At 40.0% G+C, this 14,848-nt stretch overlaps 1 protein-coding gene across 3 annotated transcripts in view; it reads left to right on the top strand.

Annotated features, from left to right (window-relative positions):
* Window positions 1-14,848, top strand: part of Atg5 (autophagy related 5) — a 101,191-nt gene that overhangs the window by 25,464 nt on the left and 60,879 nt on the right. For all 3 annotated transcript variants that reach the window (XM_035440371.1, XM_027401894.2, XM_035440372.1), the window contains exons 4-5: window positions 530-608; window positions 8,648-8,810. In XM_035440371.1, coding sequence (XP_035296262.1) covers window positions 530-608; window positions 8,648-8,810 — 242 coding nt within the window. The remainder of the gene's footprint in view (window positions 1-529; window positions 609-8,647; window positions 8,811-14,848) is intronic.

Here is a 14,848-nt window from a genome sequence, read left to right on the forward strand (position 1 = left end):
TGAGCTACTGAGATACTATGTCAAAAACAGAACAAAACAGTTGCTGTTAAGAAGCCAGATGTGATTGTGCACATCTATAATCCCAGAATTCAGGAGGTAGAGAAAGAAGGATTGATTTTGCTATGTGTTTAGGCCAGTCTGATTAAGATATGAGTAGGCCAGCCAGAGGTACATAATGGGTTCCTCTCAAAAACAAACAAGATATTTTAGTATTGAAATTAACTTACAAAGAATAGTCTCCTCTTATCAGTACCAGATGATAATCGACACTACACTATAGCACTGATGAGAATCCCCTTGGGTATATTGGACTCCTGTGGGAAACGTAAAAGTTTAGAAGGAAAACAGCTGGCAGCTGGATGGAGTACAGATAGTGAGCCAGGCAAGCAGCTGTATAAAGTTACTTTCCTGTAAGTAACCAGCAAAGGCTGTGACAGTGGGGGATAAAATGTGCTGGAAATTTGTTTGGGGTTTTAGTTACAAATTTATGTATTTTTTTCTCTCTTTAAGATATACCTTTCATTTTTAGGCATTATCCAATTGGTTTACTATTTGATCTTCTTGCATCAAGTTCAGCTCTTCCTTGGAACATCACAGTACATTTCAAGGTATAGTTTAAATAGCAATTCCTGTTTGCTTCGTTTGTGGTTCTTAATAGTTTAGAGGTTTTTTTTCAATTTTTTTTTATTGTTTCTCCTATTTTGTTTGTTTTTAAGACATGGTCTCACTCTGTAGCCCATGCTGGCAAGGAACTTACTGTGTGGTCTAGGTTAGACTCAAACTCAAAGTAGATCTCCTGCTTAGCCAGCTTAGTGCTGGAATTGTAGGCCTGTGCTTCCACCTCTGACTAATCACCCACTCCAGGACAATCACTGATGCTCTAGCTCTCCACAGCTGTTCTGTTTGCCCTGAGATATTTATTCTTAGTTTCTTCCAAATTTTTGGCAAAACCATTTAATATATAAATATCTTTTCCTTTTTAGAGTTGAGTAAACCATGTTTTAGATTTACAACAGGTTATAGAACTTGTTATATATAACTTACATTTAATATATATAGTTATATTTCTAAGCTAATATAAAAACTAAATCCCAGGTGTAGATGTGGCTTGAGAGTAGAGATTAGAACAACCTAGTACTGTTGAAAAGTTCTGTAGCTACTTTGACAGAAGTCCAAAGATATGGTGAGCCTCTGTTTTGACACTTTCATTCCTGTGGTTTTTGAAGCCAGGTAAATTTAATGTTGCCTGATTTTGTCCTAAGAAGTTATAAAATACTGGTCACAGCTGAGCAGAGCAATGCACTGAGTGACCCTGGCACCCAGGAGGTAAAGACAGAAAGATTTTGAGTTCAAGCTCAGCTAGGGCTTGGGCTACATACGGAGTTTGAGTCCAACTTTGACTACATCATAAACCCACCATAAGAAATAAAAATAATAAAAAAATTAACATACTGGTTTCCTCCCTCTTTATTTGTGTAGTACCCCTCCTACTTCCAATTCGAACAACTTTATAGGCTCCTGAAGAACATCTTTAGTTATCCCTAGCAAGAGGCTGTCAGATGGCAGTGGGAGGTGGGGAAGCATAAAGAGCATGAGAGAGTCGTTATGTAAGGGCTGCTTATTCAGTTATGTCCTAAACACCACTCTCCGTTCTTCCTATGATGCTTTTTCTTCATACCAGTGCATCTACAATAAGGTGCTTTGCAAAACAGTGTGTTACTATAGACCTTAGTTATCTCAGCACTGTACAGGTAAACCCTCAGTCCTAATATGCCTGAGTTTCAGTTGCCATAATGTATATAGAATGGGCTTCATGTATATATAACAATTGCAGTTTACAGTGTCATGAAAATGAAACTACTTCAAACAGATGTAAAGGATCAGTATTGTCCAACAAGCCTTTCCTTTTAGTTTTAGAAATAAAAAGTAGTTCTAGTAATTGGATGAAATTTTAACAGGTTACTGTAATTTATTCTATCAAATAGTCTGGAAAGTTCAGAGCCACCACCATTACAGTGCACACTTTGATGTGCTTCTGGGCCATGGTGGATTTCAGGGCAGTTGTTAATGTAGCCACCTTGTAAGATTGGTCTGTACTTTTATATATAGTACTTATGAAGGGTCTCACTGAAATGGATTCATTTGCTTTTGTTTTTAATTTTTAAAACTTGTGTGTGTGTGTGTGTGTGTATGTGTGTGTGTGTGTGTAGTTAGGTAGGTACAGGTTCGAAGAGGATGTGGTTCCCTTAGAGCTGGAGTTGTAGCAGTCTGTGAGGTGCCTGGTGTGGTTGCTGGAATCTGATCTCTGGTCCTCTGACAGTGTTCCTAACTACTGAGCAATCCCTCCAGCCTCCAAGTCCGTTTCAGTCTCAGCAAACTGACATGGGCTACTCAACATGATATAACAGTTTGGTACACATAGCATCAGCTTTTACAGCCATCATAGGTTTTTTTGTTGCTGTTCCTTGTTTGTTTCCTTTCCATCCATTATATTCTAATAAGTTTTATGTTGCCTCTATAGCCATCTCAGTAGTTCTCATCAGCTTCACAGTCACTGCAGCCATGTTTCTACATACCTCTACATACAGTCCCTGCTGTAGAGGTCTCTGACTTCCTTCCCTCCATGGCATCCGCATGTCCCCCGTGGCTTGTTCAGCAACTGAAAGAAAAGCTTTAGTGGTGTCACCTAGGTACCTAGGTTGCTTAATTGTGTGTGTTTTAACATACATTAAAATATTCCGAATTCTAAGTTAAAATACAACTGTTAATTCAGTAAATACTGAGATCCTACTGTGTGCTAGCCCGACACTGTTCTGGGAGCATGGGATTTATGCTTGAAGTGCACAAAGACACTCAAATACAGAAGACATTTCCCAGCCTGTTGAATAACCTGAATAACTGATTCTAATGTGATTAAAGAAATTGAAAGTAAGTTGCAGATCAATATCTTTTATGAACTTAGATATAAAAATCCTCAATAGAAAATCAGCAAATTGAACCGCAGTACCTAGAAAACGCACGATACAAACTATGCTGAATTTATCTCATGAATACAAGATTGATTCAAAACTCAGTCATCAATCAGCATAATTTATTACATTGGCAAAATAAAATAGAAAGGCCACACAACAAAATCAATAGACACAGAAAAGAAAAATGGACAGAGTTTAATAACCAGTGCCATCAAAACCCTTAGCAAGCTTAGGAATAAAAGAGAATTCACTTAGTTTGACCAAGGGCATAGCAAAAATCATCCTAACTGATATTTTAAAAATGATTAGATTTATTTTATATGTATGAATATTTTGCCTGAAGGAATGTATGTGTACCATACGTGTGCTTACTACCTGTAGTGGCCAGAAGAGGTGTCTTATCTTTTGGAACTAGACTTACAGGTGGTTGTGAGCTGCCATCGGGTGCTGAGAACCTAACCTGGGACCACGACAAGAGCAGCAAGTGCTCTTAACCACTGAGCCATCTCTCCAGACCCCTACATGATAGTTTTGAGTCAGGAAGGAGACAAGGATGTTCTGCTGTAATCCAACATGTTTTCCTTAAAACAAAGCAAAAACGTTTTGTAAGATTGTGTAGTTAAAAACCATGGGGACAAGTTCAAAAGCTTTGATGATATAACTAACAAGATAGGAATGCCATAATCCACAGCACAGTTTTACAGAGGTATGTAAATACTGTAGTAAGGATGGCATTTCAAATTGAAAAAGACTAAAAGTTTGCTTATGGAGATGGGTTGCACGTGCCAGCTGTGAAGCTGTGGAAAGGTTATTTGGAATCAGAAGTTGTAGTGGCTAGTGTTGGAGAGTGTGGCTGCTAACGTCAAGTATTTCCAGTGTGGAGGCTTCAGACTTTCTGTTTTCTACTCAGATCTGTTTAGCTGGTACAGATTGGAGTGCACCTGCTGCTTCTCTTGGGCAATATTTGTATAAGTACACACAGAATTCACATTATGCGCAGCCTCTTACCTCATGTGTCAGTTGCTTTGGAACAAATGCAAAAGATTTGAACAGAAAGTTTGCAGAGCATATGAAATTACCAATAAATACATGAAAAGGTGCCTACCATGTTTAGTCATCAGGGAAATGTAAATGAAAACCAGAGAGAGATATTACTTTACAGTCACTAGAATGACTAAAATGAAAAGGACTGATAAAAAGTTTGACATTGAGTACCCAGAACTGTAAAATGTTGCTGATGAGAGTTTAAAACTGAGTGTCACTTCAAGAAAATAGTTGGCCAGCTTTCAGATGATATTAATTGCTGTTTGTATCTGTGTATTTAGAAATTTGAAAATCTTGGACACTTGCATATTGCTGTTCACAATGGCTTTATTAGCAAGGTAAAGGTTGGAGATAATGGTACTAGCAGCAGGTTTTCGGGATTAAACACATGACATATTCATTCATTATAACTAAGTAACAAAAGGAATCAGTTCAAGAGTATACTAAGTCAATGGTACACTATTTCATGTAAGATTTTATTGTGGGCAAAACTGCTGCAACAGATCATATCAGTGATTGGTGGAGGTAGGAAAATGAGAGCCTGCTGCCCAGGACAAAAAGTGTGGTTAACTTTTGCTGGAGAATGAGGGTGGCGGTAGTGGTTGTGGTAAACTTTTGGTGAGGAATGAGAGGATGTGATTGTTTATATGTTGAAATGTTCTCTATTTTGTTTGGTTGGTAGTTGTTCAAACTCAAAATTCATCTAACTGAAACTTCCTGTATTTCAACATGTGTGAACTGCATCTCAGTAATTTGGCTAAATTTCAACGTGTGTGAACTGCATCTCAGTAATTTGGCTTATTTAAGAAAGAGTTACTGATACTTGATGCATTACCTCTGCTTTATGAACTTCAGATTACTGTTACCTGTGGACATGTTAACAGCCATTGTAATATTGGCCAGTGTAACTACTATAGAATCCAGTGTAGGGTCAGTGTATGCTAGCCTTGGCTTGGGAGAAGGGAAAGTTTTCCTGGATGGTGTGCCATAAAAGCTGAACCTGAAGCTGAGGAGCCTTTGGCCAGATGTATAAGTACTTGGGCAAGGAGAAAAGAATGTTCTAGGTAAAGGAAAAGAGTGCTCCAACAGTTGATATGAAGACAGAAATGAGACAGTGTTGCTGGAAAAACTGAAAGAATGTTGAAGATTGGAGCTACTCAAGTACTTGAAGCAGGGAGGGTTATGTGTCCAGGGAATAGGGTGGGAAGTTTAGGTAGGTAGGTAAGCAGACCCTGAGGTAATTTAGAATCTTGATGGTGTGATTATGTCCTAAAAGAAGAAAAAGTTGAGGGAGAAGGTTAGGTCTTAGTGTTTGAAGGTCACTGTGACTCCAAATGCAAAAACATTAAGAGTGTAAAATTATAGGCGTGTGTCCTTGGTAGCTTAAACTATCAATTTGACACAGCCTGGAGTCACCTAAGAGGAAGGGTTGCCCAGATCAGAATGGACTGTGCACATGTATGTTGGGGATTACCTTGATTGTTAACTAACATTGGAGGGGTCAGTCCCAGTGGGTGGCACCATAACTTGGGCAGGTAGTCCTCAACTGTCTAAGAAAGCTGGCTGAGGATAAGCCTCCCAGTTAGTGAACTAGCAAGCGCCATTCCTCCATGGTTCCAGCTTCAAGTTCTTGTTTGAATTTCTACTCTGACTTTGCTCATTGATAGGTTGTTACCTGGAAGTATTAGCAGAGAAGTCCTTTCCTCCCTTGTAAATTTGTTCGATCAGTGTTTTATCACAGTAACAGAACACACTGCATGGGTGCTGTTGCAAGGTTTTTCAGAACTGTGAGTAGTTCTTAGCCTGGGGTGTTGCAAGCGGGGAATTTCCAGATCTATGTAGGATATAAAGTATTGGACTAGGTTTGCTCTGGAAAATTCGGAGTGGGTAGTGGTGGCATTAGTTTGTTATCTTTGGATTTGTTGAGTTGCATATACCTCTAGGACACCTACTAGACTTGTGTGGACTGAAGGTTCTAAGAAGGATCCTGGTGGGAAACAATATTGATAATCTTTAGTTCCTAAGTGGTATGGAAATATGTAATCTTATTCAAGGTGAGGATATGGAATGAAAAAGAAAAGGGGTCCTAGGTTACATACTTTAGACACAAACCACACCAATATTTAAGAATAGCTTTGGAAAAGCAAACAGGGTAGGAAAGGATGAAAATGGGAATTGTTGATAGAAGAAACTTGTGTGTGACTGGAGAACAGTCACTGTGTAGGTGAATGCTTACAACAGCCAGTTGAAAGGTGTTTCTGTAACTAGCCAGTGTGGTTAACTGATGGCAGGGAATTGATAAGAACTAAAAGGCTTGGGTGTGAATGTGTGGGGATGCATCTTGAGAGTTTAAGCCAAAGAGAAGCTGAGGATGAGGCTTGTGATTGGGTTTGGTTAGTGTTTAAATGGAAAGACTATATGTGAAACAGTGCGTAGAGGGGAGAATTAGCAACGGTACTCTTATGGGAGAATCTAAAGATTTAACAAATAGGACCTAAGAGACACGATGAGAATTAAATACCCTCTAGATGGTAGCAAGGAGGACTGATAATTGATTGTAGCTAAGCTTGTAGGTTACACCTTGGTAGAAATACAATTTTTAGAAAATTGGGCAATGTTAGCACATTTGGTGTCTGGTACACTTATTTTAGCATTGGTTTGTTTAGGTTTTCTTTTCTTTTTTCTTTTTGTATTTTAAGACAGGGTTTTATAGTTTTGGCTGGTCCCCAAACCACACATGACTTTGATTCATGTCTTCAAATGATGGATTTTGTGGCATGTGCTACCATGTTTGGCGTTTAACTTCTCTCAGCTTTGGGATTATGGGTAGGGAAGGCACAGGAGGAGGTGAGCTGTGAGTCTATAACCCATGCTGGCCTCAAATTTGTGTCCCTCTTGCCTCCACCTCCTGAATGTGGGAATATAACAGGCACAGGATTGTTTTTCCCAATATGTTCTTTCTTTTCTTGAAAAATAGTACATTAGAAGAAATACTTGTGGGGAAAAATGCCCTCCCTTCCCAACCTTTTGTGTATGTGTACCACAGTAATCTTGGGAAACTTTTTTTTTTATGATTTTTATTAAAGTAAATTTATAAACTGTGACTATATTTTTCTTTCCAAAGGTGAACCTAGTACTAGAAGTGAGTTGGTGATAAAACAGCGAGAGCTTATGTTTAATCAGATAGGTGATTCTTTTTATGAGATGGAAATGTATTTTAGAAAATGTATTTTTTGAATTTACTTTATTGTTCTAATAAAATACCATCAGTTTTGTGGTATTTCCATTGGGCTCAGTTTTTTTTTTCCCCTCATAAGGTAATGCTTTGATTTAATGCTATTTAAGTTACTTCTAACATATCTAGATACATTGCAGACAGTTGATGAATATTCTAATTAAGCAACAGTTATAATCTCTAGTGGGAGATTGGAGGATTTAGCTCAATGGTAGAACACAGAAAGTCCTGGGTTTGGTCCTTAGAATGTGATGGGAAGTGTGTGTGCAAAATGACAAAAAAAAAAAAAAAAAAAAAAAAGACACCTCCAAGTAAACTGATACATAAAGGGAAATTTTCAGAATATGTAAAAGTGAAATAAAGTTTATTTTGTCATGCTTCTGATCTGAAAGATAAATGAGAGAGTAAACATTGCACCGCACTTTTTATCTTTGAGAATTTGTTTAGGTCAGAAAGATAAGCTTGTTTTTACACAATGGCTAATGCATACTAGGAAAAATAAAAATGTAATGAATCAAGGATCTTTTGTAACTTCATTGTGAGGTTTGAAAAACAAATCTTTTTATTGTCACTTGGGTAGATGTGAAAGAGATGCAGTCCCAGGTGGGAGCCAGGGGCTGTGAGGAGGGACCTGTCGCTTCACTCAGCTGCTTAGAATGAGTAAGCTCTCTCTCTTACATTACTGCCTCCCCTCCAGTTTTCCCTGAGTTCCTATCATGAAGAATTTCAGAACCTCCCTAGATTGAGGTGGGCCTTTTTTTCTTTTTAATTGATATACCTTTATTTGTAAGTATTCATTGCAAAAAGTTATTTGGTCTGGTTTGAGGCCTCTGGTTTTTTCTGTATTATCATTGTTGGGCCCTCACTAGGATTCCTCGTGTATACCCTCTTGTTGCTCACCCACATCACAAATGGGGTTGGCTCTATTGTCCTGCCCAAGTGAGGTGCAGGGCCTGCTCTCCCACCCACTTCAGACATCCTCAGCCCATGCCATCATATGGCAGATGAGGAGTGGGGCCAGGTCTCCCATGCCTGATTCCCCGGGCCAGCTCGAGGTCGGCCTTTCTTTGAAGGTAAGTGTAGAGGAATGTCAGTGCCCTCTTGCAGATCCCTCTCTGACTCCAGTGACCACTCATTTGTGATTGCTGGTGTCAGTTGTAGCTGTTGTACATGTGTTATGCATAGGAACCTGAAAAAGACAACCTCACAGATGAGGATTATTTGGGAAGATTGTGTCAAACTGGTAATGTTTTTTAAGTTAATTTTTTTTTTTAAGTATTTGTAGTTACTGTGATAATAAAATCTAGTTTTGCTGGGAACATTGGCAAATGGGGGAAGTTCTCTTTAGAAGCTAATTTGTATCTGTATGCATGTTTTGTGTGCTTCCCTTTGATAGAGTTTTCCAGAAAAGGACCTTCTACACTGTCCATCCAAGGATGCAGTCGAAGCTCATTTTATGTCATGTATGAAAGAAGCTGATGCTCTAAAGCACAAAAGTCAGGTCATCAATGAGATGCAGAAAAAAGACCACAAGCAACTCTGGATGGGACTGCAGAATGGTAACTACATAGCCTGACTTCTAAGTGCTACGGGCAGTAGCACAAACTATCCCTGTGAGCAGTTCGTGCATTAGCAGTGTCACCTAGCTCTGGCCTCCAGGCCCATGTCCTGCATTTCAGCTTGCCGGAATTGCTGTGTTCCTGGATCCTCTCACAGGCTGATTGATCACTTAGCTCATGATTTGAAACACCATAAACTTTAAGTTCCTCTTCTGAAGACAGAGTGTGGTCCTCATTCCTTAGGTGTGGCCCTTTCTGATCAGAGTTGGGAACTGCATGTGTCCTGAAGGGTCTCTCCTCAGACGAGGGATGCTGCTCCAGCCTCTTCTTACACTAGTAGATTGTTTCTGTGCACGAGTACTCTCTCGCCTTGCTTTGATATAGAGACTCCTCCTGAGTATCTAGCTTGGTTATTAAAGTACTTGCCCAGCACTCAGAAGCCCTGCTTTATCCTCAGCACAAGCAGGCGTGCTGGTGCATGTACATAGGAGGTAGAGGCAAGGGGATCCGAAGGTGGAGGTCGTCAGTTGCACAGCAAGTTCTAAGCCAGCCTGGGGTACACCAAGGGAGGGAGAAGGGAGGCAATGAGGAGGAAGAGAGATGGCTGATGAGGCAAGTGGAATGAGAAAGCAAATACTCCTGATAGAAAATGAGTTCATGTGCATTCCTATCTTTTGGAGATCTGTGGCTTCTTACTCTTGCATGCATTGTTTGCCTTCTAATGCACACAGAAATGTGATTTCTTGTGGCTTCTTGTCATCCATTGTGCATGGCTAAGTAATACCCAGTTCTTAATTAAATTGCTCAGATTGTAGCTACTGTGACATATTACCATAAGTAATAAAGTACAGTAGAATTTTATTGCTAGGTTTTTAAAAAGTGTGCCATATATACATGCATTCACTTGCCACATGTGTGTTTGTGGAGGCCAAAGGAAAGTGTCAGATCCCAGGAGCTGAAGTTATCAGCAGTTGTGAACTGCTGGGAACTGAGTTGTGGGTGCTGGGAATGAGCTTGAGTCCTTTGAAGCATCTCTCCAGCCTCTACTGCTAGCATTTTAGTGTGGGCAGCATTCCATCTTATTGTCTGTTGATTAACCACTATGCGTTTGCCATTCTCAACACAAACAGCAAAGCATGTGGTGCTGTAACTTCCTGTGTACTTTTAGTTGTTGAGTCCACTTAACATTTATGGATGGGGATAAAAGGGAATGGTCCAGAAACTGAAAATGTAACAGTGATGTTGCTCTGAACAGAAAACAATAAGGACTATTGACATGCAGCGGGAAAAACCATATACAGGTGAACTCATTAACGTAAGTGGAGATAGCAGACAAGATCCCAGGTTAAGTGAGGCTCTTGGTGTTCATAGCAAAGCAACTCTCAGAGGTAATGCAGGAAATAAAAATGCAAATATGAGATATTTACGTTCATTAAACAAATATTTTGGTTAGGTAGTATAGCAAAGATGGTTTCTCCTAACTTCATTGTGTTTTACAAAGAAATTAAATTGTGTTGGGGGGTGTATATGTGGCAAGTGACTGCTTGCCTGCTCCTGCTTCTGCAGAGGCCAAAGGTTTTCTATTGCTTTCACCTCACTTGCTCAGATAGGGCCTCACTGAATTTGGAGCTCTCCATCTTAGACACACTGGCTGACTGGCAAGCCCTGGGAGCTGCCTATCTTTGTGTCCTTACCAGTGGAGTTGTAGGCACACGTTGTGGGTGTCAGTATCAGAACTCAGGTCCTCATTCTTACATAGCAAGTATTGTACCAGAGAGTCATCTCCTTAACAGTTGTTCTTTTGTTTTTTCCTTCCTTCCTTCCTTCCTTCCTTCCTTCCTTCCTTCCTCCCCCTTCCTTCCTTCCTTCTTTCCCTCCCTTCCTCCTCCCCCTTCCTTCCCTCCTCCTTCCTTCTTCCCTTCAATCTCCTTCCTTTCTTCCTTCCTTCCCTCCTCCCTCCTTCCTTCCTTGAGACATATTCTTACTATCCTAAAAGTTTGTATTTTGTGTTTTAAATTCCTTTTGTTTCGCTGTATATGAAATAGTAATAAATAGAATCTCTAATATTTTGATGAAAAAGTTGGACAAATCATAGAATAATGCCATCATGCCCACCCCCATCCAAGATTGAATCTCACTACATAGCCCAGGTCAGCCTTAAGCTCATGGCCTTCCTGTTTCTACCTCCTCAATGCCCAGATTACAGGTGCAGGTGCCATGCCAGCCTTCCCTGTTATTAAAATTACATATTTTGAGCCACGTGTCACTTTTCCAGTGCACATGGCCGAGTATGACAGTCGCATGTATTGTATCTTTGTGTTTACCCTTGGCCAAGAAGACGTCCAGTGTAAGTTCTTTCTTGGTGAAACTGCACTGTTGCCCAGTCAGAGTGTGACTGGTATTTTCTGAACTTTACGCAGACTCTGTGACCTCAGCTTTTAAGGCACATATTTTATGATGTATATGATAATCACATTTCTCATTCTTCTGTTAGATTTACATTTGATCTGGGTGACATGGAATTGTTCCATAGTTTCATTTTATACATCTGGAATTTTTCAAAACCTGGCATGCACCACACTTTTTTCCCTTCAAAAATGTTTACCAAATAATTGAAATGATTTGTAACCTAGAGAAAGTACACTGCCTGCTCAGTTGCAGTACCACAGAGAAAGTACACTGCCTGCTCAGTTGTGGTACCACAGAGAGAGTACACTGCCTGCTCAGTTGTGGTACCACAGAGAGAGTACACTGCCTGCTCAGTTGTGGTACCACAGAGAGAGTACACTGCCTGCTCAGTTGTGGTACCACAGAGAAAGTACACTGCCTGTTCAGTTGCGGTACCACAGAGAAAGTACACTGCCTGTTCAGTTGTGGTGCCACAGAGAGAGTACACTGCCTGTTCAGTTGTGGTGCCACAGATAAAGTACACTGCCTGCTCAGTTGAGGTACCACATCTAGGTAAACCCAGCACTTAGAGGTGGAGGCCCGCAACAAGAGAGCCTGTCACAAACAAAGATGCTGGGGCTTGTGCAGAGAGAAGATATTTAAGAAAAAGTTTACTTCAAGTCATCTCAGAACTTGAGTCTGGATACAGGAGGACCATCCCACCTATGTAGCCAAGTTTCAAGCTAGATTGGATTACATGAAGTCTTGTTTCAATACCACAATCACTACCCACTCCTTTACTCACATAAACACACACACACAGAGACACACAGACACACACACTCACACAGATACACACACATATTCACACAGACACACAGACACACTTACCCTCCCACAGACATACACTCACACACAGACACACACTTACACTCCCACAGACACACACATACTCCCACAGACACACACACACACACACACAAGCTCAAAATAAATTGTGGAGTAGAGCGGTAGAGCTGGCAAGATGGCTCCGTCCATTGCCAAGAAGCCTGACAACCAGAGCTCTCTCCCTGGCCCCTGTGTAGAGGAAGGAGAGAACCAACTCATGTAGTTATCCTCTGCTCTGCACATGAATGTCAGGATGCACACACAAATAGTTGTAAATTGCACAATAAAATGCTTAAAGTTAATTACGGCATGCTTGTGAAGGTGGATGCTTCATTGTCCTTTCTTTCTGCAACACTGTTTCTCTCTTTTTCTGACTGATTAATTTCTCATTTCTTTATATTTTATCATCACCTTTTGTGTGAAGCCTTCTATTTGTAGGGCTAACAAAGAGTATCTAACTTGTATTGTCACTGTGTCAGAAGGTGTGATCCTTAAGCACCTGGAGACGAGACAGCCAGGCAGGGTTGTGACACTGCATGTACTTAGGCACTCCATTTAGATGCATTTTTGTTCTTTAGTGTTACTGCACTGGTATGTTTTCTGTATTGCACTATATCATACCTGTGGTTAGTGATATCTTATATTTTTAAGCCCCAAAACAGTGTATGTAGTCTTAGAGAGTAAAAATACTGTTTTGATTTGCTCTTTTTTCACATGGTCAGGAAGTGATATTTAGGTGTTTCATAAATAGCATAAAAGTCCTTATATTTTTATATTTAAGGGTTTTGTTGTTGTTGTTGTTGTTTGACCCAAAAGCAAGGTCCTAATTATTTGTGAGATCATAGATTTGTGTCATCTTTTTGTCAATGTGGTTGTAAATTTTTCCAGATTCCAACAAAGCAAGTGGTCTGTTTGTTCCATTCAGAGCTGCACCTGGAGAGCACCAAAGCTAAGCACAAGTTTCAACGATTTTTGAATACTTTCAAATGCTAATTTTAATTTTGAAGCCCTCTGAAGGAGAAATAAGAAAAGCTTATGAAACCAAGAAAACTCATTTAAGACATAATGTGCCTTTCGGTTTTTTTATAGGCTTTCATTTTAGATACAAGGGTGTGCCACCTCTCTGAAACAGAGCTAATGGTCACAAACAGAAAAGAAAGTAGCATTTTTATTTGTGAAGCAGTTGTCAGTCCATGCAAACGTTTTCTGCTCAATGTCACATTGTGTGGGAGAGTTGAGGAAGTTACTAAAAGATAACAGGAATAATACAAGGCTCAGCTTTTAACAAGTCTTCCCTGAATATATCTACTTCTTTATCTATTTGGGTTTTTGAAGCAAGGTTTCATGTTGTTCAGGCTAGACAACCTTTTAATATCCCTGCCTCAGCTTCCAGGTGATGGGATTGTAGGTGTGCATTACCACACTCAGTCTGAGTTAACACTTTTAAAAAAGAAAATAAGAAGTTCCATACACTTACATAAAAGTAAGATTTGACTGTTAAATATGATTAAAATTTCCATTGCTTATAAGGTGTTAGACTTTTTAATTAACTTACAGTGTGCTATTTAACACACACACATACCCTGTACTGTTTTCTCTCTTTTTAAGACAGGGTTGCAGTATGGTCTGGCTTCAACTTGGGATCCTCCTGCCCCAGTCTCTTGAATGGTGGGATTATGTCCATATACCAACACTCTCAGTCCCAGTTTGCCATTTTTAACATAAACCTGGTTTTAAGAGGAAATAGACAGGACTGGAAAGATGGCTCAGCAGTTAAGAGCACTAGTTGCTCCTCAGAGGATTCAGGCTCAATTCCCAGCACCCTCATGGCAGCTCACCATCTGTAATTCCAGTTCCAAAAGCTCTGACACCCTCACACAGACAGAACACCAGTGCACATGAAATATAAACTGTGTGGCATATTAAAGACTGATGATATAGAGATGGTATACTAAAGGCTTATGTGCTAGAGACAGATATTTTATGTTTTCATCTTGCTGTTTTCATTGGTCTGTGAACTGGACTGGGTCTGTTCATTGCTGTTATGTAGCTCATCTTTTATCTGTAAATCAGTCAGATCACTTTCTCTCTGGAGTTCCATTAGTGATGCAAAGGCAGGATTCTAGTGACTGATTTTTTTTTTTCTTTCCCCCATTGATTTGAGGACTGCCTGGATGAAGCAGAGAAAGCCTTTTTAGATGAGTAAGATGTGAAGTTAGTAAAACCAAGATGGTTGTAATGGAATTGGAACTGTAAAGGCTGAGGTCTAGGCATCGTAGGAACAAGAGGAACTGTTGGGTGCACATACCTGCACTTTCATCCAGCACACAAGCTGTAAGAGTCAACTCCGTAATACCCTAGGGAAAGGGTCTGCATTACTTGAGCTACATTGTTTTCTAGTAATTACTTTTACTTTCCAAATGGTCTTTGCTGGAGAGGGAAGACAAACCTGCCAGGCAATGAAATGAACTCAGTTTTCAGATGAGTGTTTGCTCATCTTAAGACCTCAGTCACCTACCTCCCCATTGTTCATTATTTCATAAAAATTCTGATACTGGTTTTATAATCCTACATTTCAGTCTTTTGCTTTTTAGTATTTATTTTTTATTATATGTGAGTATATGTGTCTGTACATGTCATTCGATGTTCTTTTCTGTAGTGCACGCTAAACACACAGGAGGACCAGAATCCCTCTCCTGGTAGGTGGGGAGCAGTGAGCTGCCTGTAATTCCAGCACCTAGGAGTGGGAGAGCAGAGGTGCT

The sequence above is a fragment of the Cricetulus griseus genome, chromosome 2 (assembly GCF_003668045.3).
Source record: "Cricetulus griseus strain 17A/GY chromosome 2, alternate assembly CriGri-PICRH-1.0, whole genome shotgun sequence".
In the NCBI taxonomy this organism is placed as follows: domain Eukaryota; kingdom Metazoa; phylum Chordata; class Mammalia; order Rodentia; family Cricetidae; genus Cricetulus; species Cricetulus griseus.